Source organism: Hyperolius riggenbachi, chromosome 12, assembly GCF_040937935.1.
Source record: "Hyperolius riggenbachi isolate aHypRig1 chromosome 12, aHypRig1.pri, whole genome shotgun sequence".
NCBI classification, from domain to species: Eukaryota; Metazoa; Chordata; class Amphibia; order Anura; family Hyperoliidae; genus Hyperolius; species Hyperolius riggenbachi.
In genome coordinates this window covers 62,640,468-62,666,525 of record NC_090657.1, presented here as the reverse complement: position 1 = coordinate 62,666,525, position 26,058 = coordinate 62,640,468, and the positions used below count along the sequence as shown (strand labels likewise).

General features: G+C 44.7%; 2 protein-coding genes across 3 annotated transcripts in view; one reads left to right on the top strand and one right to left on the bottom strand.

The window, feature by feature from the left end:
• The window catches only part of RFNG (RFNG O-fucosylpeptide 3-beta-N-acetylglucosaminyltransferase), a 39,627-nt gene extending 38,487 nt beyond the window's left edge, over positions 1 to 1,140 (bottom strand). Inside the window, exon 1 of one of the 2 annotated variants that reach the window (XM_068263022.1) lies at positions 977 to 1,140. The gene's annotated coding sequence lies outside the window, so the exon portion shown is untranslated. Of the gene's footprint in view, positions 1 to 972 lie in introns of both variants that reach the window. The other variant, XM_068263021.1, reaches the window with a different exon arrangement.
• A 49-nt stretch (positions 1,141 to 1,189) lies between these two features.
• Positions 1,190 to 26,058, top strand: part of GPS1 (G protein pathway suppressor 1) — a 49,042-nt gene continuing 24,173 nt past the window's right edge. The window contains exons 1-9 of the mRNA XM_068263019.1: positions 1,190 to 1,306; positions 10,173 to 10,265; positions 11,647 to 11,828; positions 12,501 to 12,665; positions 13,296 to 13,431; positions 16,096 to 16,173; positions 19,109 to 19,169; positions 22,500 to 22,585; positions 23,619 to 23,713. Of these exons, the coding sequence (XP_068119120.1) occupies positions 1,274 to 1,306; positions 10,173 to 10,265; positions 11,647 to 11,828; positions 12,501 to 12,665; positions 13,296 to 13,431; positions 16,096 to 16,173; positions 19,109 to 19,169; positions 22,500 to 22,585; positions 23,619 to 23,713 (929 nt within the window). The 5' untranslated portion in view covers positions 1,190 to 1,273. The remainder of the gene's footprint in view (positions 1,307 to 10,172; positions 10,266 to 11,646; positions 11,829 to 12,500; positions 12,666 to 13,295; positions 13,432 to 16,095; positions 16,174 to 19,108; positions 19,170 to 22,499; positions 22,586 to 23,618; positions 23,714 to 26,058) is intronic.

The following is a 26,058-nucleotide window of genomic DNA, read 5'->3' as shown; positions in this document are numbered from 1 at the left end:
CTTGTTCCGACAAGCATATGCGCTACCTTAAGCAACTTCCCTTTGTCCTAAGACCAAATTGCACTCCTACTAGGTATCCTAAAACCTAGGTTCTCAACATGCGGTACGCGTACCCCAGGGGGTACTTCTGATGGTTCCAGGGGGTATTCGGGCTTGATACACTTAACCAAGAATAACCAATTTAGAGTTTTAGAAAATTATAAATATAATTTAAAACAACACCAAATTAGTATTTTAGCTAATTAAAAGCAATAGTAAATTCTTGGAAGTTGTTTAGAACCATTATCATGCACAACGATTTAATATATATTTGTTAAGGGGTACTTGTCATAATGGTTACTATGCTTGGTAGTACTTGGTGAGTACACGGGTTTTAAAGGGGGTATATACCAATAAAATGTTGATAAACACTGTCCTAAAACACACTGCCTTTATATATTTTGTCGCATACTAACCCTCCTCTTGTTTCCCCCCAGTCCCTTTAGATTCTAAGCTCGCAAGGGCAGGGCTCTCTCCCCCTTTTGTGTCTTGGAAATCATTATACATTTTATTCATCATGTTACTTTTATCACTGTCATTACCACTTCTGTATTTTGTATTCCGTATGCTGTATCATTTTTTGTATTTTGTCACTAGTTATGTATCTTGTATATTAGTGTACACCATTGTCTGTATCATTATATACCCCATGTTTGTTTCTTACTTTGTACAGCGCCACGGAATATGTTGGCGCTTTATAAATCAATAATAATAATACATATATTTTCTTTTACCCCATCTCAGGAACACTTTACAGTGCAGAAACATAATAAACATTACATAATCCCCCCCCCCCCCCCCCCCCCAATCAACAGAGATTCCCCAGCAACAGCCCAAGTCAGAGCTTACTTCAAAAATAATAACACAATCAAATGAACACAAAATAAACAAGCAAAACGAGAGTGTCTATTGCAGCACCCCCCTTCCCCATACCTGCCTTCCCCCCACAGATGCCAGTCACGCATAAGGGACCCCCATTCTCTTCAGTGCAAGCCCAGGTAGGTAGCAAGCACAGTCCCTCCCTACGCACAGTTACGCCCCTTTCAGAAACACTGGTCATGTGACCCAAAAATCTATCGGCTTCAGCTTGTGATGTCAACAAGCTGCCGCTACGCACAGCCCTTCTATCCCGACGCTAGACTCGTCTGTGCCGACGTCACCGGAAGCCCAAGGCGCGTAACCCGGAAGCGGTCGGTGGGACGGGGCTGGAGAGGCGGACAGCGCGGGGGTGACGATGCCTCTCCCGGTGCAAGTGTTCAGCCTGCAGGTGAGGAGGAAGCTGGGTGTATGTGGCTGCCTTGGCACCGCGCCTGCGGTTTGGGCACGCGCTTGCTGTTGCTCATAGCAACTGCAGCCTGACAGGCTGAAGGTTGTTGCTATGGGGACCAGCAGTGTCTGTGAGGCAGGTGCTTTGGGCTGAGTTGCTTCTTCGCAGCTGCATGTTCTGGGAGACGAGAGAAAGGTTAAATGGCTCTTGGCAGTTGTTTGGGGACCCCAAGCATTGCTTATAGGTGGGGGAATGCTGACAGTTTGGGGAGCCTGCCATTCATTTCAAGAGGACCTAACGATCCAATGCCACATATAGGAATCTGTATCCTTTCTGAAAATAAACCTTGTGCAAATCTAAACTACAGACATTGAGCTTATTACAATCTGCTTTATAGGAGGTTACTGTCTAGACCAGTGCTGGATCATCCACAAGACAACCTAGGCAGGGGTCTAATGGGTGTCATAGGGCCCAACTGCCACCCTCTCTGTTCTCACTCCTTAGATTAGTAAAAGGACCATACAGGAGAGCCACTCCCTTGCCTAGAGCCCCTTTTCACTGCTTCCAGTGCAATATGCACATCGGATCATTTAGTTTTGCCAGATATGATTTTTTATGGAGAGGTTATAGTTAACCCTATGCCTCCTTCCAAGGAATTCTCATTAGAAATAAGAGAAAAGTTTTTTTTTTTTTCCTAACATCTATCTCTTCTGACTTGACAAGTGGAAGCCCTGCTAGAAAATGAAAATGAATAGCTACTGATCAATTGGTTCCCACATTCTCACAGCCTGTGACAACTGCCCTTCTCAGACCAACCAGATTTTACAGGACTGCAATATACAACAGCAAACTGAGAGGCGTGTGATGAACATTTTTTTATTAATCTAAAATGGCAATTCTTATCCACACACAACAATAGACTATTCTGTTTAGATGGCCATACATCTATCGACTTGTCGGCTGATCGACCATCCGATTCAATAGTTATCTATTCAGGTGAAAATTTGTGCCACCAAGAGCATGCCTGTTCGACAATGCGGCCAATTGCGGGCAAAATTGGTCGCATGTATTGATCGGGCCTGCTGCAAGATTTGGGCCATCGTGGTCGATCAGGTGTGCGGTAGTAATGGTGAGCATTATCGGGACAGAAGAGGAAATCCCGGGGCTGTAACCCCAAATCTCAAATGTGCCCCCCTCCGTGCTGTATAGTTTACCGGTCCGTGTCCACTGCTGGCTCCGGGCCCCGTCCATACATGCGCCCACACGTGGTTATCTGCATACACGTGGGTGCGTGTGTGGATGAAGCCAGCGGTGGACACAGACAGTTAAAGTATAGTACACTGGGCACCAGGAGGGGCACATTGGACATTAGTGGGTACAGCAGTGGAGCGGTGTCACAGGGCCAATTCCTGATCAATATGAATATGGAATTGATTGGGAAACGGCCTGCGGTGTATGGGCAGCTAACAGATCTCTCTCTAATCAGATTTGATCAGAGAGAGATTTGTCTCTTGGTTGAATCTGCCAATCAGCCTATATTTAGTGTGCTTGACTGATCCCATTAAACATTAGAGACTGACCCAAGTTGTCAAGGCATCATTGAACTAAGAGTTTATTGCACTGTTTTTGTGCTAGTCTACTTTAGGGGTCGTAAGTGGAATCCCCATAGCTTTTAAGCAATACCAATTGCCTCAGGCATTGTGGAAAATCTGAGTGCAGTGGGTGAATGGAGACCGCAGTTCATTATTCTCCTGCAGAGAAAGTCTGACTTATCTAAGAGCTGCTCTAGAATTTTTAGACAGCTGTGTGGTCACCAGGTACTAGAACTAATCAGCCATGTGCCTTCCAGGTGACTCCAGATGTGAAAGGTGATTTTTTTTTTTTTCTTTAAACTTTACATTCTCAACTTTTCAGTAAAAACATAAGACGGTGTAGAACGCAGGGCTCTAAATGACAGTTTCTATACAGCAGTGCAAAGGGTTGTACTTAGCTGGTTGGGGGCATCTCTGTGTGTGTATATATATATATATATATATATATATATATATATATATATATATATATATATATATATATATATATATATATATATATATATATCTCTTTCAAAGATGCCAAGCTGCTCAGCCATACTCACTCTTTCAGGATTAGTGATTGGTCTATGTCAGGGATGCCCATTAGTGATGGGAATTCCGGCTCTTCTTGGAGAATCAGCTCTATGAATCGGCTCCCATTAAAGAGCCGGCTCTTACGGCTCTCAATCGGCTCTTCATTAAATATCACTAGACACCACTCAGAATCGGAGTAAAAGCCCCGCCCCATCTCCATGACAACTCCAGACTGCTTCTTTTGCTCGGGCAATCCCTCCTGCCACTGCTCTGTTCCGCCCCTACACTCCTACAAGCTGCACGAGGAGGGCTACATCTCCCAGCATGCCTCAGCGCCCTTTATTACACAGCAAACCAGAGCTGTGTGGGGCGGCTGAGGCATCGGCTCTTTCAAAACTGAGAGCCGGCTCTTGTCATTCACAGCAAAGAGTCGGCTCATTCGCGAACGACCCATCACTAGTGCCCATTAGGTAGATTGCGATCTACCTAATGGAGTTCATGGTAGATCCCGACCCCACTATATCCTAAAATTGCACATAGGTAGATCATTGTGACTTGCTACTGTTTTTTAAAGTAGCTCACATGTCAAAAAAAGTGTGGGCACCTCTGGTCTATGTTATAGGAAATCTGGGCCACACCCACTCCTGTAAGGGATTGCTGGGGCTCTGTGTTCTCCCTAGAATTTTTTTTTTCCAGTCGGGTGGCACGAAAAATTAGCCGGGTGGGGCAAGATGAGAGAATGCAGGGGCGGTGCTTCTGTGCGCAACTGCTTACAGCATAGGAGGAGGTGAACCGATGACAGCCGGGTGCTCAACAAAATTTAGCCGGGTGGAGCACCTGGCTCATAGAGCCTGGGGAGAACACTGGCTCTGTCTTGGAGTGGCTCTACTCCAGTGCTGGAAGCACATATCCAGAGTATACTCTCTATAGAGCCTTCCAAGACCTGGTTGTGCCTCCTTGTAGCCTCCATTTCTTCATCTCTATGCAGTTTGTCTTGTCTCCTCTGATCAGCTAGCTACTGTTAATACCAGGGCTGTCTAATTTAAGCAGTTTTTGGGGACCTGGAGTCAGTTGGGGAAAAATGCAACGACTCCTAGTACATTTAAACTGTAATTAAAAGGGAAATGATGATGGTGTTCAATTTTTCAGATAATAGTCATCAGAAATAACTTATTTATACAGTAATAGCAGTACTTAGTCCACAAAAATGGTAAACCAATCAAGAAACAAGTTACTTGTGCTGCTGCAATAAAGCAGTCACCATATTTTTAAAGAGAATCAGAACTGGAATGAAGAAAATATTATACATACCTGGGGCTTCCTCCAGCCCCATACGCTCGGATCGCTCCCACGCCGCCATCCTCTTCTGCCCACAGCTTCGGTACCGGATCCCTGCACTTTCGTCAGTCGGAGCCAGTCTACGCCAATGCATGATCTGGCATTGTGTGTCTCACTGCTTATTACCTGTATTGTGTTGTCTGTCACCCCTATTGTCTGTTGGTGCTGATTGGGTGTACTGCTGATGAAAACTGTTTCATATCCAGTAAAATAGATGGTGACTGCTAGTGGTTACCAGTAGCCCCCAAGTAGATTTGGTACAAAAATCAACCGACTCCGACTCCTCAGTTTATGAAACCACCAACTCCAGGTACTCAAAATTGCTCCGACTCCAACTCTGTCTCCACAGCCCTGCTCCGTACTCCAGGTCGCTATCCTTGAAGTTTTTTTCAGGACACTGAAAGTGTTCAAAAAAATGATAAACCCCTAAATGGGGTATAACTATATAAACAATGATGGTAAAGGCGCCTTAGGTGTATACTTTTGCAGCGACGAATATAGTTTTTAAGTAAGGAGACAATGTGATTAACACAGAACATTTATATTGCGTTTTTCTCCTGGTGGACTCAAAGCGCCAGAGCTGCAGCCACTAGTGTGTGCTCTGTAGGTGGTAGTAGTGTTAGGGAGTCTTGCCCAAGGTCTCCTACTGAGTAAATGCTGGCTTACTAAACAGGTAGAGCTGAGATTTGATCCTGTGTCAGAGGTGGAGCCCTTAACCAGTACACTATCCATACACCCTGCCTTACCTCTTTTGAAGAATAAAATGATTAATTGGAAAAAGTGTTCATTAGTTCAAGCACAGACTACGCGTTTCACGGGTGCTGGCCCATTTCTTCAGGTCAATAAAGTCCCTAATCCCAATTTTAGTGAGCATGAGCACCTCTGATGTCAGTGGTGAGGGAAGGGATTAGGGTTGGGTGTAAGGTAGGGGAGTTGTATAGCGGGGTTAAAGGACAACTAACGAGAAGGATATGGAAGCTGCATCTAATACTTTTAGCCATAGACCCTGAACAAGCATGCAGCAAATTAGGTGTTTCTGACATTATTGTCAGATCTGGCAAGATTAGCTGCATGCTTGTTTCTGGTGTGACTCAGACACTACTGCTGCCAAATAGACCAGCAGTGCTGCCAGGCAACAGGTATTGCTTAAAAGGATAAAAATATGACAGCCTCCATATTCTCCTCACTTCATTTGTCCTTTAAGCGACTGATTGGGTGTACAACAGCTGATGAAGACTCTTCCATATGTAAAATGGTCCCAGAATGTATGAGTGCATAGTGGTGACCCCATTATATAGATTTTGCTTCTTGGCACGTTTTATATAGTTTCCTGGGGGCACTTGCATAGGACTGGGGTGCTTTACTTTGCTGTGGAAAATTCATGGTACAGTAGTCATTTTTAAAACAAAAAGAAAACAAGTCAGAGATCAAAAAGAAATCCTATTGTAACACACAAGCCGCCAGTTACAATCCTTGTGTAGTTGTGATTTCAATCTTTGTTTTACAACAATATAAATATCATATCAACTCGGTCATCTGCAGGACTGCAGAGTCGGTACAAAAAATCATCCGACCAACTCCCCCCCCCCCCCCCCCCCCTCCAACTTCTCCGTTTATGAAACCTCTGACTCTAGATATCCAAAAATAGGTTTGACTCCAAAGCCTTGGTCATTTGTCGCATGTAGCTTTAAAGAGAATCTGTATTGTTAAAATCGCACAAAAGTAAACATACCAGTGCGTTAGGGGACATCTCCTATTACCCTCTGTCACAATTTCGCCGCTCCTCGCCGCATTAAAAGTGGTTAAAAACAGTTTTAAAAAGTCTGTTTATAAACAAACAAAATGGCCACCAAAACAGGAAGTAGATTGATGTACAGTATGTCCACACATAGAAAATACCAGGGCTGTGGAGTCGGAGTCGTGGAGTCGGAGTCGTGGAGTCGGGCAATTTTGGGTGCCTGGAGTCGGAGTCGGGGAAAAATGCTCCGACTCCTAATGAATTTGTAACTGTAATTAAAATAGAAAATATGATAAAATGTTCTATTTCTCAGATAAGTCATTAAAAATAATGTATATATACAGTATATATACAGTAATAGCTGTGCTTAGTCTACAAAAATGAAATAAACCAATCAAAATTAGTTACTTGTGCTGCTTCAATAAAGCAGTCCCCGTATTTTTAAAGTCAGATATACATATATACATATCTGATTGTGACTGTATATATGATGTGTACACAGGAATCTCTTATATATACTAAATAACATCTATGCTGTAAGAATAAAGCCTGATGTGTAGCTGTGTCACTAATAGAGATGGTCAACGAGATGGAAATAATTCTGCATTGATGCTGATTTATGCAAATGTATGCACTCCCTTTGCTGATGAAATCAAATAATTTGATATGTTATTAAAATTTGGTTTGGTGACTACAAATTAAAGGGAAACTGAGACGGATGAAAAGTAAGTTTATACATACCTGGGGCTTCCTCCAGCCCCCTTCAGGCTAATCAGTCCCTCACTGTCTTCCACCACCCGGATCTTCTGCTATGAGTCCTGGTAATTCAGCCAGTCAGCGCTGTCCGGCCGCATGCCGCTCCCACAGCCAGGAACATTCTGCACCTGCGCAATAGTGCTGCACAGGTGTAGTACGCTCCTGGCGGCGGAGTGTGTGCATGCGCACTACGCCTCACTGGCTCAAGTACCTGGACTCATAGCAGAAGATCCAGGTGGTGGAGGAGGACAACGAGGGACTGATTATCCTGGAGGAAGCCCCAGGTATGTATAAAACTTTAATTTCATCTGTCTCAGGTTTACTTTGTTACACAGTAGTACTATACTCTACATATGCACTCCCCACAGAGCTGCAGGGAATCCACTGAGAATGCTGTGCACATTGAACACAGAGGTGTTGTCTGTTTACAATCTCCTCATTCCCCTGCAGAGTACCTGCACATCATTCTTACATGTACCCACACTTACATTGCCTAGGGCCTGATAGATGTTCTTTGTTCCGGTTTGTACCTTTTACAAGTACTCTTACCAAGGACTAGTTTTAGTCTAAAGGGAATAAATATAGTAGTCTACATATCCTTCTCACTTCAGTTGTCTTGTAAAATTCCTAAGCGTTGGCAGTTAAGAGACGAATTTCATGTTACATACTTTTAATCAACAAAATTGTAATATGCAAATTAGAGGAGTCGGAGTCGGTGGAATCCTAAACTGAGGAGTCGGAGTCGGTGGATTTTTGGACCGACTCCACAGCCCTGGAAAATACATCCATACACAAGCAGGCTGTATACACCCTTCCTTTTGAATCTCAAGAGATCATTTGTGTGTTTCTTTCCCCCTGCAGCTATCTTCCACTGAAGTGTCAGGCTATTTCTTCCTGCAGAGTGCAGACAGCTGTGCCTGTATGTAATTCCTCAGTATGTGAAAGCCCAGCCAGCTCAGAACAGGATTTATCCAGCTTGTAAAAGATAATAGAACAGAGAGAAGCTACACTAATCTAAATATCACACAGGCAGTGTGCAGAGAGGGGCCTGGATGGGGGAGTTCATAGCAGAACCACAACACTGAAGAACTTGGCAGCCTTCCAGACACAGGCTGACAAGTCTGACAAGAGAGATAAGTTGATTTATTACAGAGATGGTGATAGTAGAACGTGCTGCAGTAAGCCAGAACACATTAGAATAGCTTTTGGAACTTGTAGGATGATAAAAAACAGGATGCAATTTTTGTTACGGAGTCTCTTTAAAGCGGGCCTGAACTCTTGCACAGGACAGCATGCTGTAGAGAAATGCACCCTGTACGTATTTAGAGAGTTTAGCTTCTCCAATTCACCCTCATCTGTCACTAATCACAAGTTGTAATTTGTTCTCTTTAGCTGTCAGCTGACTGCCACGGCAGATAGCTAATTGGTAAACGCAGGATGTTCACAATACATCTGCTTCCATGAAAGCATAAAGTAGACAAACTGCATATTTATTGCAGGATTTGTTTCAGCTGTAACAAAGAAATGCTTTTATTTAAATGTTGTTATGCTGTTGCTTATCTTTTAGAGCAGAGAGTAAGTTCTGAGTTCAGGTCCGTTTTAAGGACCTAATCTATTACAACATTATGGGGTTGATTCCAGGGCTGTGGAGTCAAGGAGTCAGAGCAATTTTGGGTACCCGGAGTTGGAGTCGGTGATTTTATAAACTGAGGAGTCGGAATCGGATGATTTTTGTACTAAATCCACAGCCCTGGTAAGTATTAGACTAAAGGAGTCTGAGTTGAAGTCGGAGTCAGAGCCATTTGGGTACCTGGAGTTGGAGTTGGTGGTTTCATAAACTGAGGAGTCAGAAGATTTTTGTACCGACTCCACAGCCCTGGTTGCTTCACTAAACAGTGCTATTGCATAGCACTATAGCGCTACATGAATTACTCGTGTCATTGTGCGCGTAAAATTTTTACGCATTTTAAAACTTACAGCTTGCATTAATTTGAGCGCATAGAAGATTTTAATTTGAGCGAGTAATGTTAACATTTGTCAGCTGTTTGTCTACAGTATATAAGCTTTGCTCAACAGCACCTGCTTCAGAATAGTTTGAGACTGGGAAAGTAAGTGTTATTTGTTTGTGTGTGTCCTTTGCAAATTTCGGCTGTTTCTGTCCTCTGTGTAGTAAAAACATTGCGCTCTACCGTACATGCTAATAGCGTGCGCGGCGTTATGCCAATAGCGTGTGCAGCGTTTTGCCGTACATGCGGTTATGAAATGGCACTGTTTAGTCTTTTCCTATGCATTATCCACACACGCTGTAGGCAGCTCATTGAGATAATCAAATGTGTTACAATGCAGTGGTGTGGACATGCTAATGGAGTTAAGCTGGCAATGTGGGTTTTGTTTTTTATACATTCTAAAACTGATCCTTTTTAATGACATCCACACAGCTTTTGTTTTTCACTTTCTTCATTCTCTGTCTCTATGTACTCAGTGTCTGATTATTAATGCCTTGCTCCTGTGAAATGATTAAGCTTTAGGACATATTCACAGTGGGACGTTGTGTTGTAATGCGACGTTAAAGTAGCAACGCAAAAAAAAAGTGATAACGGGAATTAACGCTGCATTACCGTGGCATACAGTAGATAAGGTGGAGCATACTGCCAATATAAAGTATGCCTCTCTGTATCTGTTTTTAACGTCTGCGTTTAGAGGTAATGTACTGCAAGCAGTGAGTTACCATAACGCAACATTTACAACGCGACATTAACCTCGCACTGTGAATGTCACATAGGCTTATGACTTCATAACGCAGGACAATAACGTCCCACTGGGAATGCAACTTTATGACAGCGTGTGGATTAGTGGTTTTGTAGAGGCCACGTAACTTTAAAGGTCGATTTGAAATCTGGAGACTCATTGTTTCTTGCTCCTGTAGGGTGCTGTGGAACCCATGCAGATCGATGCTGACCCTCAGGATGACCAGCAGAACATGCCTGACATCAATTATGTGGTGGAAAATCCAACACTGGTAAGTACAAGCTTACAGGACAGCTATTGGGAAAAATTGTACAATTTTTGAAATACCTGTAAACACAAATAAGTATGTTTCTTCCAAAGTAAAATGAGCCATAAATCACTTTTACCCTATGCTGCTGTCACTTACAGTAGGTAGTAGAACTCTGACAGGACTGATATGTTTTGGACTAGTCCGTCTACTCATGGGGTATTTTTTTTTTTTTTTTTTTTTTTACAAAAGCAATCCCTGGAAGGGAAGCAGTCTACACACCCCTCCTCCACTACCAGTTTGCATTCACAAAGAGCTTTTGAAGTAAGTAAAACCCTGAGAATCCCACTTGAGGAGATGGGCTATTCCAGCACTGGGCAAACTATGGCCCTTGTGTGCTGTAAATCGGATTCCTCTCCCGACACCTGCCCCGCAAAGTGGGCGATAACGCGGCTAAAACTCACCTGATCGCCAAATCCAGCATCATGCTTCTATGGTCACAGGGCGTCACATGACACGCTGTCAGGATGTGCCAACCTATTACACGCTGGCAGCCAGCGTGTAATACTCTGGTATTTCCTTACGGTGTGGTATGTGTCATGACGCCCATGGATACCCAACGCAGGAAGCGGCGAGTAGTTGAGTTTTAACCCTCCGTTTTCTTCCGCTTGTCAGAGAGGAAGGAGGTTTGCAGCATGCGGCCCGCGCCACACAAAGTTTGCCCAGTGCTGGACTATTCCAAAACCTGTCCGTTTTGTCAGCTTTCTGCTGCTTTCTGCTGCTTACTGTAAATGACAGCAACATAGGAGAAAAGTAACTAGTGGTACTCCGCACCATGCACAGTGGTATAGGAATTAAGCATGTGTTTATCTTGGGCAGCTTTGCCTTGGGTCAGGTAATCATTTCTGAGCTTTGGCTATTGCTGTTGGAATTTACAACACCTCACTGAGGGCTGGTGCATTTTCAGATCCGCTTGCGGCTGCGGATCTGCTTGGTCAATGTATCTCAATGGGGTGGTGCACACCAGAGCGGGGGGCGTTTTGCAGAAACGAAAAATGCCTGGGTGAGGCATTTTTTGGATTGCGGGTGCGTTTCTGCCTCAATGTTAAGTATAGGAAAAACGCAAACCGCTCTGAAAAACGGCACTTCAGAGCGGTTTTGCAGGCGTTTTTGTTACAGAAGCTGTTCAGTAACAGCTTTACTGTAACAATATATGAAATCTACTATACTGAAAACCGCAGCAGCAATCCGCAAAACGCTAGCAAAACGCCTCATAAAAATAAAAAAAAGCGTTTAAAAATCTGCTAGCATTTTGCGGATCTGCTAGCGGGTTTTGGTGTGCACCAGCCCTGAATGTTGCCCTAATCAGTAAGCGCTTCTCAGTGATTTCTTGCTGTCCTTGCAGGATCTCGAGCAGTATGCTTCCAGTTACAGCGGACTGATGCGCATTGAAAGGCTTCAGTTCATCGCTGACCGGTGCCCTCAGCTACGTGTCGAGGCCCTGAAGATGGCCTTGTCTTTCGTGCAGCGGACGTTCAATGTAGATGTATACGAGGAGATTCATCGCAAGCTGACAGATTCTTCCAGGTGAGTTTACCCTCTATATGATGAACAAGAAGCAGATCGATGGGAAATCTTGCTCTGCTCGAACTGGTAAACCAGCAGGTAATCAGCTCGGTATAGCACTCTAGCAGCTTCCCAATGCTCGGCTGTATAGCACACTTGTAATAGATAAACATAAGAGGAGGAGTGATTCATAGTTTTTTTTATGCCACTTTTTTTAGGCATGGTTTCCGCATGGTTTCTCAAAAATTTTACGCATTGTTCCCACATGCAGGAAACATGCAGAACATTTTTAGTGAATGAAGAAAATGCGAAAAGTATCACTGGCGGTAATATAGCTGTAAAAAATCTTTTACCGCGTGTGTGATTGTGAATAGAGCCCAATGCCTCAGTTGCCCGAATTCCCTTGCTTGGATGAAAGCAAGAAGTTTTGCTGATGGCTAACATGGTACAATATTCTACTGCTACTACTTGTTTGGATGACAATCTTGCGTCGCAAGGCCAATTTCTGATAGAGTTCATGCTGAAATCTATTGGGAATCGATCTGCCATGTATGGTCAGTTAACAGATTTCTCTCAGAACAGATTCGATGAGAAAGAGATCTGTCTCTTGGTTGATCTGGCCATACATCGCTACATTTGTTTCTATTCTTGGTGGCCACACTCTGACTCTGTCTCCATCTTGTGTCTGTGCAGAGATCTGCAGAACGTCCCCGACGCTTTGCCGGAGGGCTCGCTGGATCCGCCTCCTCTGGACACCGCCTGGGTGGAGGCAACTCGCAAAAAAGCACTTCTGAAACTAGAGAAACTGGACACTGACCTAAAGAATTACAAAGGAAATTCTATCAAAGAAAGTATCAGGTAAGGACAGAGGGCACAATGACGTAGAATAGGGATAGCAATAAGTTGGGCCGAGGTCTAGTACTGGTCAGTAAGGGGCAGCCCCGTCCAATTTGGGAATAAAAGACCTTACGGGGGAACAAGAGATTGAAATGTCTTTTTGAGGATGGGGTCGGCGGCATGCTGAATATTTTTATTTTGATTATTAAATATAATATAGTAAAGGCCATTGTCGTTCACTAATTTTAACCCTTTATTAGCCAATTTATTTAGAGGCTTGCAAGTGCTGCAGGCCAATTTTATTTTAGCACTTTTTTTTACTTCTTCTTTGTTAGATTTCCTTAGCTTTTAATTAGTGCTGCTGTAATGTGTATTTATGGCCACTTGTCACAAGGGGGCAGTGTGAGACAATAATAGAGGATTCTGCTTTCCGAGATAATTGCAGCACAACCAGCTCTGCTGACCTGAGCCAGAAGCACTTCTCTCAAATGAAATACCTCTATTGAAGCTTTTAATGGGTTAATGAAACATTTCACTCATGTTAGCATTTGTCATATCTTTGTACAAGGTTTTCGATCCCTTTGTTGTAGTAATATCACACCTATGAGTTCAGATTGTTCTCTGTGTGATTAGAGTGATCTGTTTCTGCAGGAGGGGTCATGATGATCTGGGGGATCACTACCTGGACTGCGGAGATCTTAGCAATGCTCTGAAATGCTACTCTCGAGCCCGGGACTACTGCACAAGTGCTAAACATGTCATCAACATGTGCTTGAATGTCATCAAGGTAAAGTGGTCACACTCATTTCTCTTTATTTGTTATTCCAGTGTGTTCCAAATCCCTCTCATGATAGGGTCCCTTTAAGGAGTTAACCACCTTAGCGGTATGGACGAGCTCAGCTCGTCCATTACCGCCAGAGGGTGCCGCTCAGGCCCTGCTGGGCCGATTTGGATGAAATAAAGTGCAGCACACGCAGCCGGCACTTTGCCAGCCGCGTGTGCAGCCTGATCGCCGCCGCGAGCAGCGGCGAAAGAGGGTCCCCCCAGCCGCCTGAGCCCTGCGCAGCCGGAACAAATAGTTCCGGCCAGCGCTAAGGGCTGGATCGGAGGCGGCTGACGTCAGGACGTCGGCTGACGTCCATGACGTCACTCCGCTCGTCGCCATGGCGACGAAGTAAGCAAAACACGGAAGGCCGCTCATTGCGGCCTTCCGTGTTACTTTTGGCCGCCGGAGGCGATCAGAAGAACGCCTCCGGAGCGCCCTCTAGTGGGCTTTCATGCAGCCAACTTTCAGTTGGCTGCATGAAATAGTTTTTTTTTTTATTTAAAAAAAAAAAACCCTCCCGCAGCCGCCCTGGCGATCTCAATAGAACGCCAGGGTGGTTAATAGGGGATTTTATTTATTTTTACTTTTATATATGTAGGTGTAATTTTGCTATTTGGCCACTAGATGACCCCCAACTATATACTCTTGTGTATTGTGAACAGTGCACAGGAAATGTATGTATGTATGTATGTATGTATGTTTTTACTTTCATTTTGCCAATGACCACCGGCTTCTCATGATGCCGGTGATCATTGCTCATAGGCACGTTCTTCAATGAATTGGAACATGTGTTCCCATTCACGGAGCAGTCTACTAACAGGCGGCAACGTGCGATCGCAGCAAGGTAGGTATATCTACGCCCCTGAAGTTGAAGATGAAGTTACCAGAGGCGTAGATATACCGTAGAAAAACAAAAAGTGGCTACATCCAATTTCCTCAAATAACTTCAAACCACCAACCATTCTTTTTAGTGTGAGATTGCCGGGCGAGTAAGAGTGAATGCATGGCAAGTTTGTTTGGGAGGTGGTGGGGGGGGGGGGGTGTTTTTGTTTATTCGTGGTCATGGGCTTTACCTGAACTTAAAGGGGCACTATGGCGAAACATTTTAAAATATGTACAAACAAGTACGTTTTTTTCCAGAGTAAAATGAGCCATAAAATACTTTTTTCCTATGTTGCTTTCGCTTGCAGTAGGTGGTAGAAATCTGACAGAACCAACAGGTTTTGGACTAGTCAATCTCTTCATGGGGGGATTCTCAGGGATTTATTTTCAAAAGCACTTAGTGAATGGAAGTTGCTCTGTCCAACTGCCAAAAAACTGTGTAGTGAGCAGGGAAGCTAGCCAGCATCATTTTTTTTAAATCCTTTTTAAGGAATATCTTTATAAAGAATAAAAGCCTTGCTGAGAATCCCCTATGAAGAGATGGAGTAGTCCAAAACCTGTCAATTCTGTCAGATTTCTACAGCTTACTGTAAGTGTCAGCAGCATAGGAGAAAAGTAATTTATGGCTCATTTTACTCTGGAAAAAAACCTTCTTATTAGTCTGTTTGCGCATATTTGAAATTTTTCGCCATAGTGCCCGTTTAAAACTTCCTCTCTGCTTTAAAAGATAGGCAGCAGCATAATAATCTTTTAAGAAAAATGTTTGTTACAGCTTGCATACTTTCTACAATAAATCTGCAGCGTCTACTTCCTGGATTCATGGAAGCAGAGGAAGGGTTAACCTCCTGTGTTTACAAAGCTGTGTCTGCAGAGACTGCTGAATTCCTGTGTGGACACAGCTGAAAGATCAAATTACACCTGTGATTCTTGCAGATGAGGGGGAATTAAGACAGGCAAAACTCTCTAAATACCTACAGGGTTGATTTCTCCTTGTTTTCCTTCTGTCCTGTGCAAGAATTCAGGTTCACTTTAAGCTGGCCATACACTGGTTGATTTATTCATTTATTTTTACATTTATAAGCGATCGATTTGATCAATTTAGTGAATCTGCTAGAAATCGATGCAGCAAACAATTCTGGAATCATTTAAGTCGAATGGCCAGAAGGAAGAATTTGTTTGATCGGAGGTGGCTCTGTAGTGCATTGTGTGCGTCATTGAATTTTGCAATGCCCATCGCAGCAGCAGAGCCTACTCATCTGTCTGCTACATGTCTTCTCTCCAGCGCTGGGCTCTCCTTCCTGTTCCTTCTATCCCAGGGTGCCTGTGTTACGTCACAAATGCTAGAGGTCCTACACTAGAGGCCTCTAGTGGTCATATAAGGTAAGTGACACGGTGCCCCTAGTGTTTGGTCTCTAGTAGAAGAGACCGGGAGAAGCCGTGACGGTGGAGAGAAGATGGGAGGTGGACAGGTGAGAGAGCTGGCTACTCTGCACCGCCCAGGGGAGGGGACTGGGAGACCCGGGGAACCCAGCAGGCAGTGTGGAGTGATTCAGTCAGATCAATCCCTCTCTGGTCAAATAATAATCTGAGCGTCGTCTATCGGTTGGGCCACATCGACCAGTGTATGGCCAGCCTTTAACCTCATTGTGTTTTGTGTCCCATTGAGATGAATGTCCATTTAGTAACTGACTTTCACATCTATGTAGTCTCTGCTGTTTGTGCTTATGTTTGTTTTCCTTGCAGGTCAGTGTCTACTTACAGAACTGGTCTCATGTTCTCAGCTATGTTAGTAAAGCAGAATCAACTCCCGAGATTGCAGAGGTAAGTGTCCCAGAATGCTTTGCGCTCACTGTTTGCCCCGAGTCGTCGTGTCACCTTCTCAGGCCAAGCTGTGAGGATTCATTATTGTAGTACTGCTTTTTTCATCAAATAAACACTGCTTCTTCTCATGCAGATAGGGTGTCCTACAAATAACTGAAAACTGGACGCATTTCTAAATACAGTGATGTGAAAAACTATTTGCCCCCTTCCTGATTTCTTATTCTTTTGCATGTTTGTCACACTTAAATGTTTCTGCTCATCAAAAACCGTTAACTATTAGTCAAAGATAACATAATTGAACACAAGATGCAGTTTTAAATGATGGTTTTTATTATTTAGTGAGGAAAAAAAAACTCCAAATCTACATGGCCCTGTGTGAAAATGTGATTGCCCCCCCCCCCCTTGTTAAAAAATAACTGTGGTTTATCACACCTGAGTTCAAATTCTGTAGTCACCACCAGGCCTGATTACTGCCACACCTGTTTCAATCAAGAAATCACTTAAATAGGAGCTATCTGACGAAGAGAAGTAGACCAAAAGCACCTAAAAAGCTAGACATCATGCCAAAAGCCAAAGAAATTCAGGAACAAATGAGAACAAAAGTAATTGAGATCTGTCTGTCTGGTAAAGGTTATAAAGCCATTTCTAAAGCTTTGGGACTCCAGCAAACCACAGTGAGAGCTATTATCCACAAATGGCAAAAACATGGAACAGTGATGAACCTTCCCAGGAGTGGCCGGCCGACCAAAATTACCCCAACAGCGCAGAGAAAACTCATCCGAGAGGCCACAAAAGACCCCAGGACAACCTCTAAAGAACTGCAGGCCTCACTTGCCTCAATTAAGGTCAGTGTTCACGACTCCACCATAAGAAAGAGACTGGGCAAAAACGGCCTGCATGGCAGATATCCAAGGCGCAAACCACTTTTAAGCAAAAAGAACATTAAGGCTCGTCTCAAGTTTGCTAAAAAAAATCTCGATTGCCAAGACTTTTGGGAATATACCTTGTGGACCGACGAGACAAAAGTTGAACTTTTTGGAAGGTGCATGTCCCAGTACATCTGGCGTAGAAGTAACACAGCATTTCAGCAAAAGAACATCATACCAACAGTAAAATATGGTGGTGGTAGTGTGATGGTCTGGGGTTGTTTTGCTGCTTCAGGACCTGGAAGACTTGCTGTGATAGATGGAACCATGAATTCTACTGTCTACCAAAAAATGAATGTCCGGCCATCTGTTCGTCAACTCAAGCTGAAGCGATCTTGGGTGCTGCAGCAGGACAATGACCCAAAAGACACCAGCTAATCCACCTCTGAATGGCTGAAGAAAAACAAAATGAAGACTTTGGAGAGGCCTAGTCAAAGTCCTGACCTGAATCCTATTGAGATGTTGTGGCATGACCTTAAAAAAGGCGGTTCATGCTAGAGAACCCTCAAATAAAGCTGAATTACAACAATTCTGCAAAGATGAGTGGGCCAAAATTCCTCCAGAGCACTGTAAAAGACTCGTTGCAAGTTATCGCAAACTCTTGATTGCAGTTATTGCTGCTAAGGGTGGCCCAACCAGTTATTAGATTCAGGGGGCAATTTCTTTTTCACACAGGGCCATGTAGGTTTTGAGGTTTTTTTTTCTCACTAAATAATAAAAACCATCATTTGAAACTGCATTTTGTGTTCAATTATGTTATCTTTGACTAATAGTTAATGGTTTTTGATGAGCAGAAACATTTAAGTGTGACAAACATGCAAAAGAATAAGAAATCAGGAAGGGGGCAAATAGTTTTTCACTTCACTGTATATACAAGGCCGGATTTATACTTTTTCTGACCCTCGGCTTACTTTCTTGCAGCTCCCCTTCCATGTGCAGCACCCCCTCCTATTCCTTATGCAGCCCCCTCTTCCATGTCTAACATTCATGTAGAGCAGCCTTCTTCCGTTCTATACAGGTACTTGGTATACAGGTACTTGGGCTGCAGCTCTCTATCTCCATGTGTTGCTCCTTATTTGCAACCTTTGTATTTCTTTAGCAGCTGCCGCCCAAGGCCCGGCCCTCAGTGGCCTTTCCAGAAATCCAGCCCTGTGTATGTATATATATATATGTGCAGTGTTCTCCCCAGAATTTGTTTCCAGCCGGGTGGCATGAAAAAGTAGCCGGGTGGGGTGAGATGAAAATGCAGGGCAACTCTGCTTACAGCATAGGAGGAGGTGAGGAGCTGAGCCGATGATAGCCGGGTGGTCACCAAATCTAGCCGGGTGGAGCACCCGGCTAAAACAGCCTGGGGAGAACACTGTGTATGTGTGTATATATATATATATATATATATATATATATATATATATTATACCGCAGGAGAATGCGGTTAGTTTGCATTGATCACTTCTGATGTTCAAAGTGGGTTCAGGTTTGCTTTATATTGTATATTTAGATTGTTTGCTGGCTTCCTGTGACTTCCATGGACTCGTAGATCTTGATAGCTAAATGCCCTTGCAGACTTCAGGGTGTGTACACACATCCAATTTTAGTTGGGCAATGACTGGCCTATTTTACTACTTCCAGGTAGTATGGGGACCAACAGATTTTGAATACTCTGAACAAATGGTGTAGGTAAACTATCACACTACATGGAAGTAGTAAAATGCCTTACTAGCGCATGCCCAGCTAGGATGTGCTTGTCCACGGGTGGGAGCGTGGCCAGAAGACACTTGGGGACCTTTCACTGGAACAAAACGGTAGAAGTATCAAGATTACCCAAAGGCTTTCCTCTACTGAGGTAAGTATATAACTTTTTGTTTTAATGTGGCCTGTTTACATTTTTGTATGTTATCTGTTGTGGTGCTTCAGCTTTCCTATGTCAAGCGTTGCACAATATCACCTTGTACCCGATAAAGGAAACTTAAACATATAATGTTATAACTAAATCCATTTTACTTTGACAGCAACGAGGGGAAAGAGACAGTCAGACGCAGGCTGTGTTGACGAAGCTAAAATGTGCTGCAGGTTAGTGTCCCTATGGTTATTCCCCTTTCTGCATTCATTAAAAAAATGGTATCTGTAGAAAGACTGGCGCCATCAGTCACAATCTCTTATGTAAAGTCAAAAAGTCACATGCCTGGCCTACCTGTAACCTTACTTTTTTGAATAAAAGATTGATGGTGTTGGCCTTTTACAGGCTTGTCGTGGGTTCTTAGAATGCTGCCAGGTCAAGCCTGGGCACATCATTGTATAGGAGCTAAGTGCCTATCTTTATATGAAGATGGAAACTATTATTGCTAAAAGGGGGGCCTTGATCCAAAGAATTCATCCCTGTCCTGTGGGTTCAGCAAGTTTTGTTGTTTGGGGTTTTTTAAATGTGATTTTAGGCACAGCTTCCCATATGATGTTTTGCCTGCGTTAATATATATTGTGTGTACTTTCCTTTAAAACTTAAAGGCAAAAAAGTACAGTCCATGTAGCCGGTGTTCCACTATACCCATATAATCTATGTTGCAATAAGTACTGGACTTTATGTAATATATCAAAAAAATTGTGCAAAAATGCAGTGTCTCAAAGATGATACAAAAACTTTGATACAAAACACACAACTTGACATGAAAAAATCTGTGTAACTTGAATAAAAAGGCTCAATAAAGGCTTATTCAAATTGTTTGGCTGGCAGAAAAAATCCATATTAGTAGAATTTGCATAATGGTTGAAATGGCAACGACACTAGTCTGTTTCGGGCTGAATATGCCCTTCGTCAGGCCAAATAAGCGAATTTACAATTTCTGCGAGGCGTCAGCCAGAGTGAGGAGCCAAGAGAGCAAAGCACGGAGAAGGGAACCCGAGCCTAGCAGGTACACAATGTGCAAATACACTGGCTTTACATAGAGGAGGCAGCTAGGTGTGGCTCCTCACGCTGGCACACGTGAGGAGCCACTCAAACCAGGTAGTTAAAATGTACCTGAGCTGAAACTCGGGTACAAATCAATACCTAAAGAGAATCTGTATTGTTAAAATCGCACAAAAGTAAACATACCAGTGCGTTAGGGGCCATCTCCTATTCCCCTCTGTCACAATTTCGCCGCTCCCCGCTGCATTAACCACTTCAGGATTCTACGTACGCATAAGTACGCCCCTGAATCCTGAAGCGGTTTCCATGGTTCCATGTCAGTTTACGGAGGGTGTCGCAGGGTAAATGTCCACAGCCGGGGAAGATCTTCCCCGCTGTTTACATACATACGGCGCTGCTGTGCAGCAGCGTCATAGAGGAGATCGGCAATCCCCGGCCTCTGATTGGCTGGGGATCGCTGGCATCTGATAGGCTGAAGCCTATCTGAGGCGGCGCAGGACGGATTTCCGTCCTGCGCAGCCCATAATGGGGAGGGAGGGAAGGCGGCAGAGGGAGGAATAGCGCTGCAGAGGGGGGCTTTGAGGAGCCCCCCGCTAGGCACAGCAGCGCGGCGGCGATCAGACCCCCCCAGCAGGACATCCCACTAGGGAAAAAAGGGGGTTCGCCCTGCCTGCTATCTGATCTGTGCTGCGAGCTGAAGAGCCCCCGCAGCACAGATCATCCAAACCACCCGAAACCCGGAAGTGGTTAAAAGTGGTTAAAAACAGTTTTAAAAAGTTTGTTTATAAACAAACAAAATGGCCACCAAAACAGGAAGTAGGTTGATGTACAGTATGTCCACACATAGAAAATACATCCATACACAAGCAGGCTGTATACAGCCTTCCTTTTGAATCTCAAGAGATCATTTGTGTGTTTCTTTCCCCCTGCAGCTCTCATCCACTGAAGTGTCAGGCTGTTTCTTCCTGCAGAGTGCAGACAGCTCTGCCCGTATGTAATTCCTCAGTATGTGAAAGCCCAGCCAGCTCAAAGGACGATTTATCCAGCTTGTAAAAGATAATAGAGCAGAGAGAAGCTGCCCTAATCTAAATAACACACAGGCAGTGTGCAGAGAGGGGCCTGGAGGGGGGAGATGCATAGCTGAACCACAACACTGAAGAACTTGGCAGCCTTCCAGACACAGGGCGACAAGTCCGACAGGGGAGAGATAAGCTGATTTATTACAGTCTCTGTAATAGTAGAAAGTGCTGCAGTAAGCCAGAGCACATTAGAATAGGTATAGGAACTTGTGGGATGGTAGAAAACCGGATAAAATTTTTGTTACGGAGTCTCTTTAAGGAGAATGACGTTTTTTGGATCCTAATGAGGCTTCCCTGAGCTTCCTCCGGTCCACTGTTGGGGACCCTCTAAAGATTGTTGAGAAGTGATTGGCGGTAATCTGATCGCAGCCGCTTGTGCAAGAGTGGCTACAGCACGACTGCACATGTACCAGCATAGGAGTGCATCTCTGATAACCAGGAGGGTCCCGGCAAGTGGCAGTGGACACAGAAAGAAGCCTCATTAGCATCCAGAGGCTTCCCTCTCCTTAGTAGAAGTATTTGTTTCTGAACCTGAGCTTTGGCACGGGTTCTTTTTAAGCCGAACTATTATGGTGGATCAGGGTGGTAAATGAGGATGGATGCCAGGAGCTGTCCTTCTGTACCTGCCTTTTGGCTTCTAACCTCCCCAGGGGCATAGCTAGAGGGGAGCAGTTCTTGTGATTGCAGAGAGACCCAGAGCTATGGGGGGCCCCAACTATTAACCTTCCCTTCCTCCGATTCAGGGGACTACACTTCAGATCCGGTGTTTTTGTGGCATCACTGTGCACACCTGATTATTGGCTGAGGTGGTTGTTATCGGCCACCTCAGCCGACTTGAATCAGACAAGCATGAGGGATTAAAGGAAACCTGAGATGAGGCAGGAGAGAAAACAGATACATGCCTGTGGCTTCCTTCAGCCCCCTCCAGGTTGATCGCTCCTACGCCACCTGGATCCTCCGTAGTTCGCCCCGGAAAGTCCTCCAGTGGGCGGAGGCACAGTCCGGCCACGCACGCCGGAGGGCGCGGTCAGCCTGGAGGGGGCTGGAGGAAGCCACAGGTGTGTATAATTTTATTTTTCAAACTCTCAGGTTTCCTTAAAGAAGATTGCATTAAAATCTGTGTGTGGCCAAGGTTAGTGCCAATCCTAAGGGTGGGTTATATACCCAGTGGTTTGATGTGTCTCACAGTGATTAAGAGAAAGTCTATCCATTGTGACATGTCACATAATACCTTCCTATGATGTTTGCTGTTCTGTTGTTTTTTTAGTTTCCACCACCAGATGGCCCTCTAGTACCACCAGAGCCTGCTTGCAGGGGCTGCCAGTTGTGTGGGAGTTATTCTATATTCTGAGCACAGGTCTAACTTCAAGGAAAAAATCTATGAAAGGAAAAGACTATTAATGCAACTTCTATTTGCAGGTCTGGCAGAGCTCGCTGCACGGAAGTACAAGCAGGCAGCAAAGTGCTTCTTACTGGCATCCTTTGATCACTGTGACTTTCCTGAGGTGAGTCTCCAGTGACAACTGATAAGTATCTGCAGTGTGGTACTAGTGACCACTGACTAGGATCTGCAGGGGGGTACTAGAGACTGCTGACCAGTATCTGCAGGGTGGTACTAGTGACAACTCACCAGTATCTGCATTGTGGCACTATTGACCACTGACAAGTATCTTCAGGGGGGGGTACAAGTGACAACTGACGAGTATCTGCAGGGTGGTACCAGTGACAACTTACAAGTATCTGCCGGGTGGTACTAGTGACCACTGACCAGTATCTGAAGGGTGGTACTAGTGACAACTGACATATCTTCAGGGGGGTACTAGTGACAACTGACAAGTATCTGCAGGGTGGTACCAGTGACAACTGACAAGTATCTTCATGAGGGGTGTGTACAAGTGACAACTGACATGTATCTGCAGGGGGAGTACTAGTGATCGCTGACCAGTATCTGCAGTGTGGCACTAGTGACAACTGTCAAGTATCTGCAGTGTGGCACTAGTGACCACTGACAAGTATCTTCAGGGGGGTAAAAGTGACAACTGACGAGTATCTGCAGGGGGGGGGGGGTACTAGTGACAGCTGACAAGTATCTGCAGTGTGGTACTAGTGACAACTGACCAGTATCTGCAGGGGGGTACTACTGACCACTGACAAGTATCTGCAGGGAGGCACTAGTGCATTAAAAGTGACAACTGACGAGTATCTGGGGGGGGGGGGGGTACTAGTGACAACTGACAAGTATCTGCAGTGTGGCACTAGTGACAACTGACAAGTATCTGCAGGGGGGGGGGTACTAGTGACCACTGACAAGTATCTTCAGGGGGGGTACTAGTGACAACTGACGAGTAACTGCGGGGGGGGGGGTTACTAGTGACAGCTGACAAGTATCTGCAGTGTGGTACTAGTGACAACTGACCAGTATCTGCAGGGGGGTACTACTGACCACTGACAAGTATCTGCAGGGAGGTACTAGTGACAAGTATCAGCAGCGTTGTACTATTCATGTCTTTGCATTAATACGTTTCTTATCCCTTCCAGCTGCTTTCCTCCAGTAATGTTGCTGTGTATGGAGGACTTTGTGCACTGGCCACTTTCGATCGCCAAGAACTTCAAAGAAATGTCATTTCCAGCAGGTCAGTTGTTAGACTGCCTCATCTAGCTTGTGTGTATGTAACTGACTTGCAATGAAGCATTTCTATTGGCATTGCTGATACGCTAAACTGGCAAGCTTCATCATAATAGCAACTTACTTCCCAACCCTAATCGCTGATCCAAGCCTAACCTTATACCTAAACCCTCACCATATCCTCGGCCCAGCCTTAAATAGAATAAAACATTTGTAAATCTTATAGACCTGCTACTTTCGCTTCAGTCAACTCTATTTGTACATAAGCTCTCCCCCTACCAATGCCTAGCCCTAACACACACACACACACACACACACACACACACACACACACACACACACACACACACACACACACACACACACACACACACACACACACACACACACACACACACACACACACACACACACCCTAACCTAACTGCCATGGTGGCATATGGGCAACTCTGTGGCGCAGTGGTTAGCACACTAGCCTTGAAGCACGTGGAGCCTTGACACGGTAGAAAACTGGGACCAGGAGAATGGGAAAGCTCTATAGGACCCAGATCCTTCTCTCCTTCGGTGAGTATCTGGGTTTTTTTTTTTTTTTTTCAGAATCGATTAGGACTCCCTTTTGTGATTTATACACAGCTCACCTGCTGTGGCTGCTTATCACTTTAAGTGTTGCCGCGGAAACAGCAAGCTATAAATCTGCAGGACAACATAACCAAAACGGTGCAAACAACATAATAATGCGGGTAATTGCAGTCTCTTAGTCCAGTGCCAAAAGGTATACAACTAGCAGTCCAGTTGATGAACCTATTAACGGACAAGTACCAAAAACCTTTCAGTGTTTTTTTTTTTTTAATGCTGTATTTTAGGGCACACATTACCACTAGGAGCAATTCTTCTTTTTCTTATTTCTTCACATGGTTGGCTGATACAGCATCATGAGGAGGCGGCATTGCAATCTGTTCTGCCTTGACCTGTATCTTAGACAGAGCTTTAGATGGAGAATCCCCACTCCACTGACTTGAGGCTCTGGATTCTCAATAACTTATATACTTCGATAGCATACAGCGATGTACCCAGTATCCTGCACCGGCGGGGATCACCTGATGCAGGATACATGTGCTTGCCGGTTGCCCTCCCGTGCAGCATAAAATACTCACTGAGCCTCCAGTGCCTTCTTCTAACCTTCCTGTAGCTCCTATCAGCTTTCCGGTGTCCTCCGTATACGGCTCCTGGTATGTCACCTAACCCATGGCAGGTCACGTGACCTGCCGGTAGGTGTGCACAGACGCAAGAAAGCCGCTAGGATCTACAGGAAGGTCAGAAGACCAAGTTCCAGATAACGGGGACTTTGCTGTATAAAGAAATCGGAACTCATCATATGCTGATAGTGTGTGTTGTCCAGCAGCACCCTTCAGTAAACAATTAGCACTGTCACAAGAAGAGATTGGGGAGAGGCTTCACTCCCCACTAATTTGCATTGCTGCCGCCCTCCCTTCTCCTAGCCTGATCAGTTACTGTAAGTGTCTTATATATGAGTTGAGAGATATGGCACAAAGTTTGTACTCGCAAATGCAGAAACCAAGGAGGTGACTGAGGGCCTGTTCAAACTATACAGTACAGTCACAAACTCAATTTCATGCAAGCTTTTCCAAACACAGCATGCAGTGCAACTTGCATAGCAACACGAACATCGGCAGCTTCAATTCTTGCACACATTACACCACAACGCATGGGAACAGTAACCTGAAAGCCTGTTGTAACAGACCGCACGAGAAGACACTGCTGACAGTATATTGTCAGCTCCTATGGTCCGCAGTGATGTGGCTGGAGCCCGGGGCAGATGCACTCTCCCATAAGCTAAATAGGGGAACGCATCCTCCTGGACCGGGATTATCACGGACTGCACAGTAGTGCGGCCCGCTTACTGCAACGGATCCGCAGCAGTGTGACAAGTGTGAATGGCTAACCTAGGAGCCGTTCACTCTCTGCTTACCAATGAGCAACGGACAAAAAAAAGTCAGTTCTCCGCTCTAGTGGAAACAGAGCCTAGCTCTTTTTCTGCCAGATTGCCAAGACCACCACATGTACGGTTTACATTACATAAATGAACATATTTACCTGGCAGAGCACTTTTATGCTTGCTGATACCAAAAGAGGGCAAAAGTCATCACTTCTATCATACCACCAAAGGGTTAATACATTGTTAACAAGGTTTATCAGATTACGTAGGTACTGCACTGAGCTCCAGCTATGAGGATCTTTGTAAGTTGGGCCTAATATTGTTAGCTCCTATACCAGGCTTTCTCAGCCAGGGTTCCCTGGAACCCCAGGGTTCCTTGAGGACTCTGCAGGGGT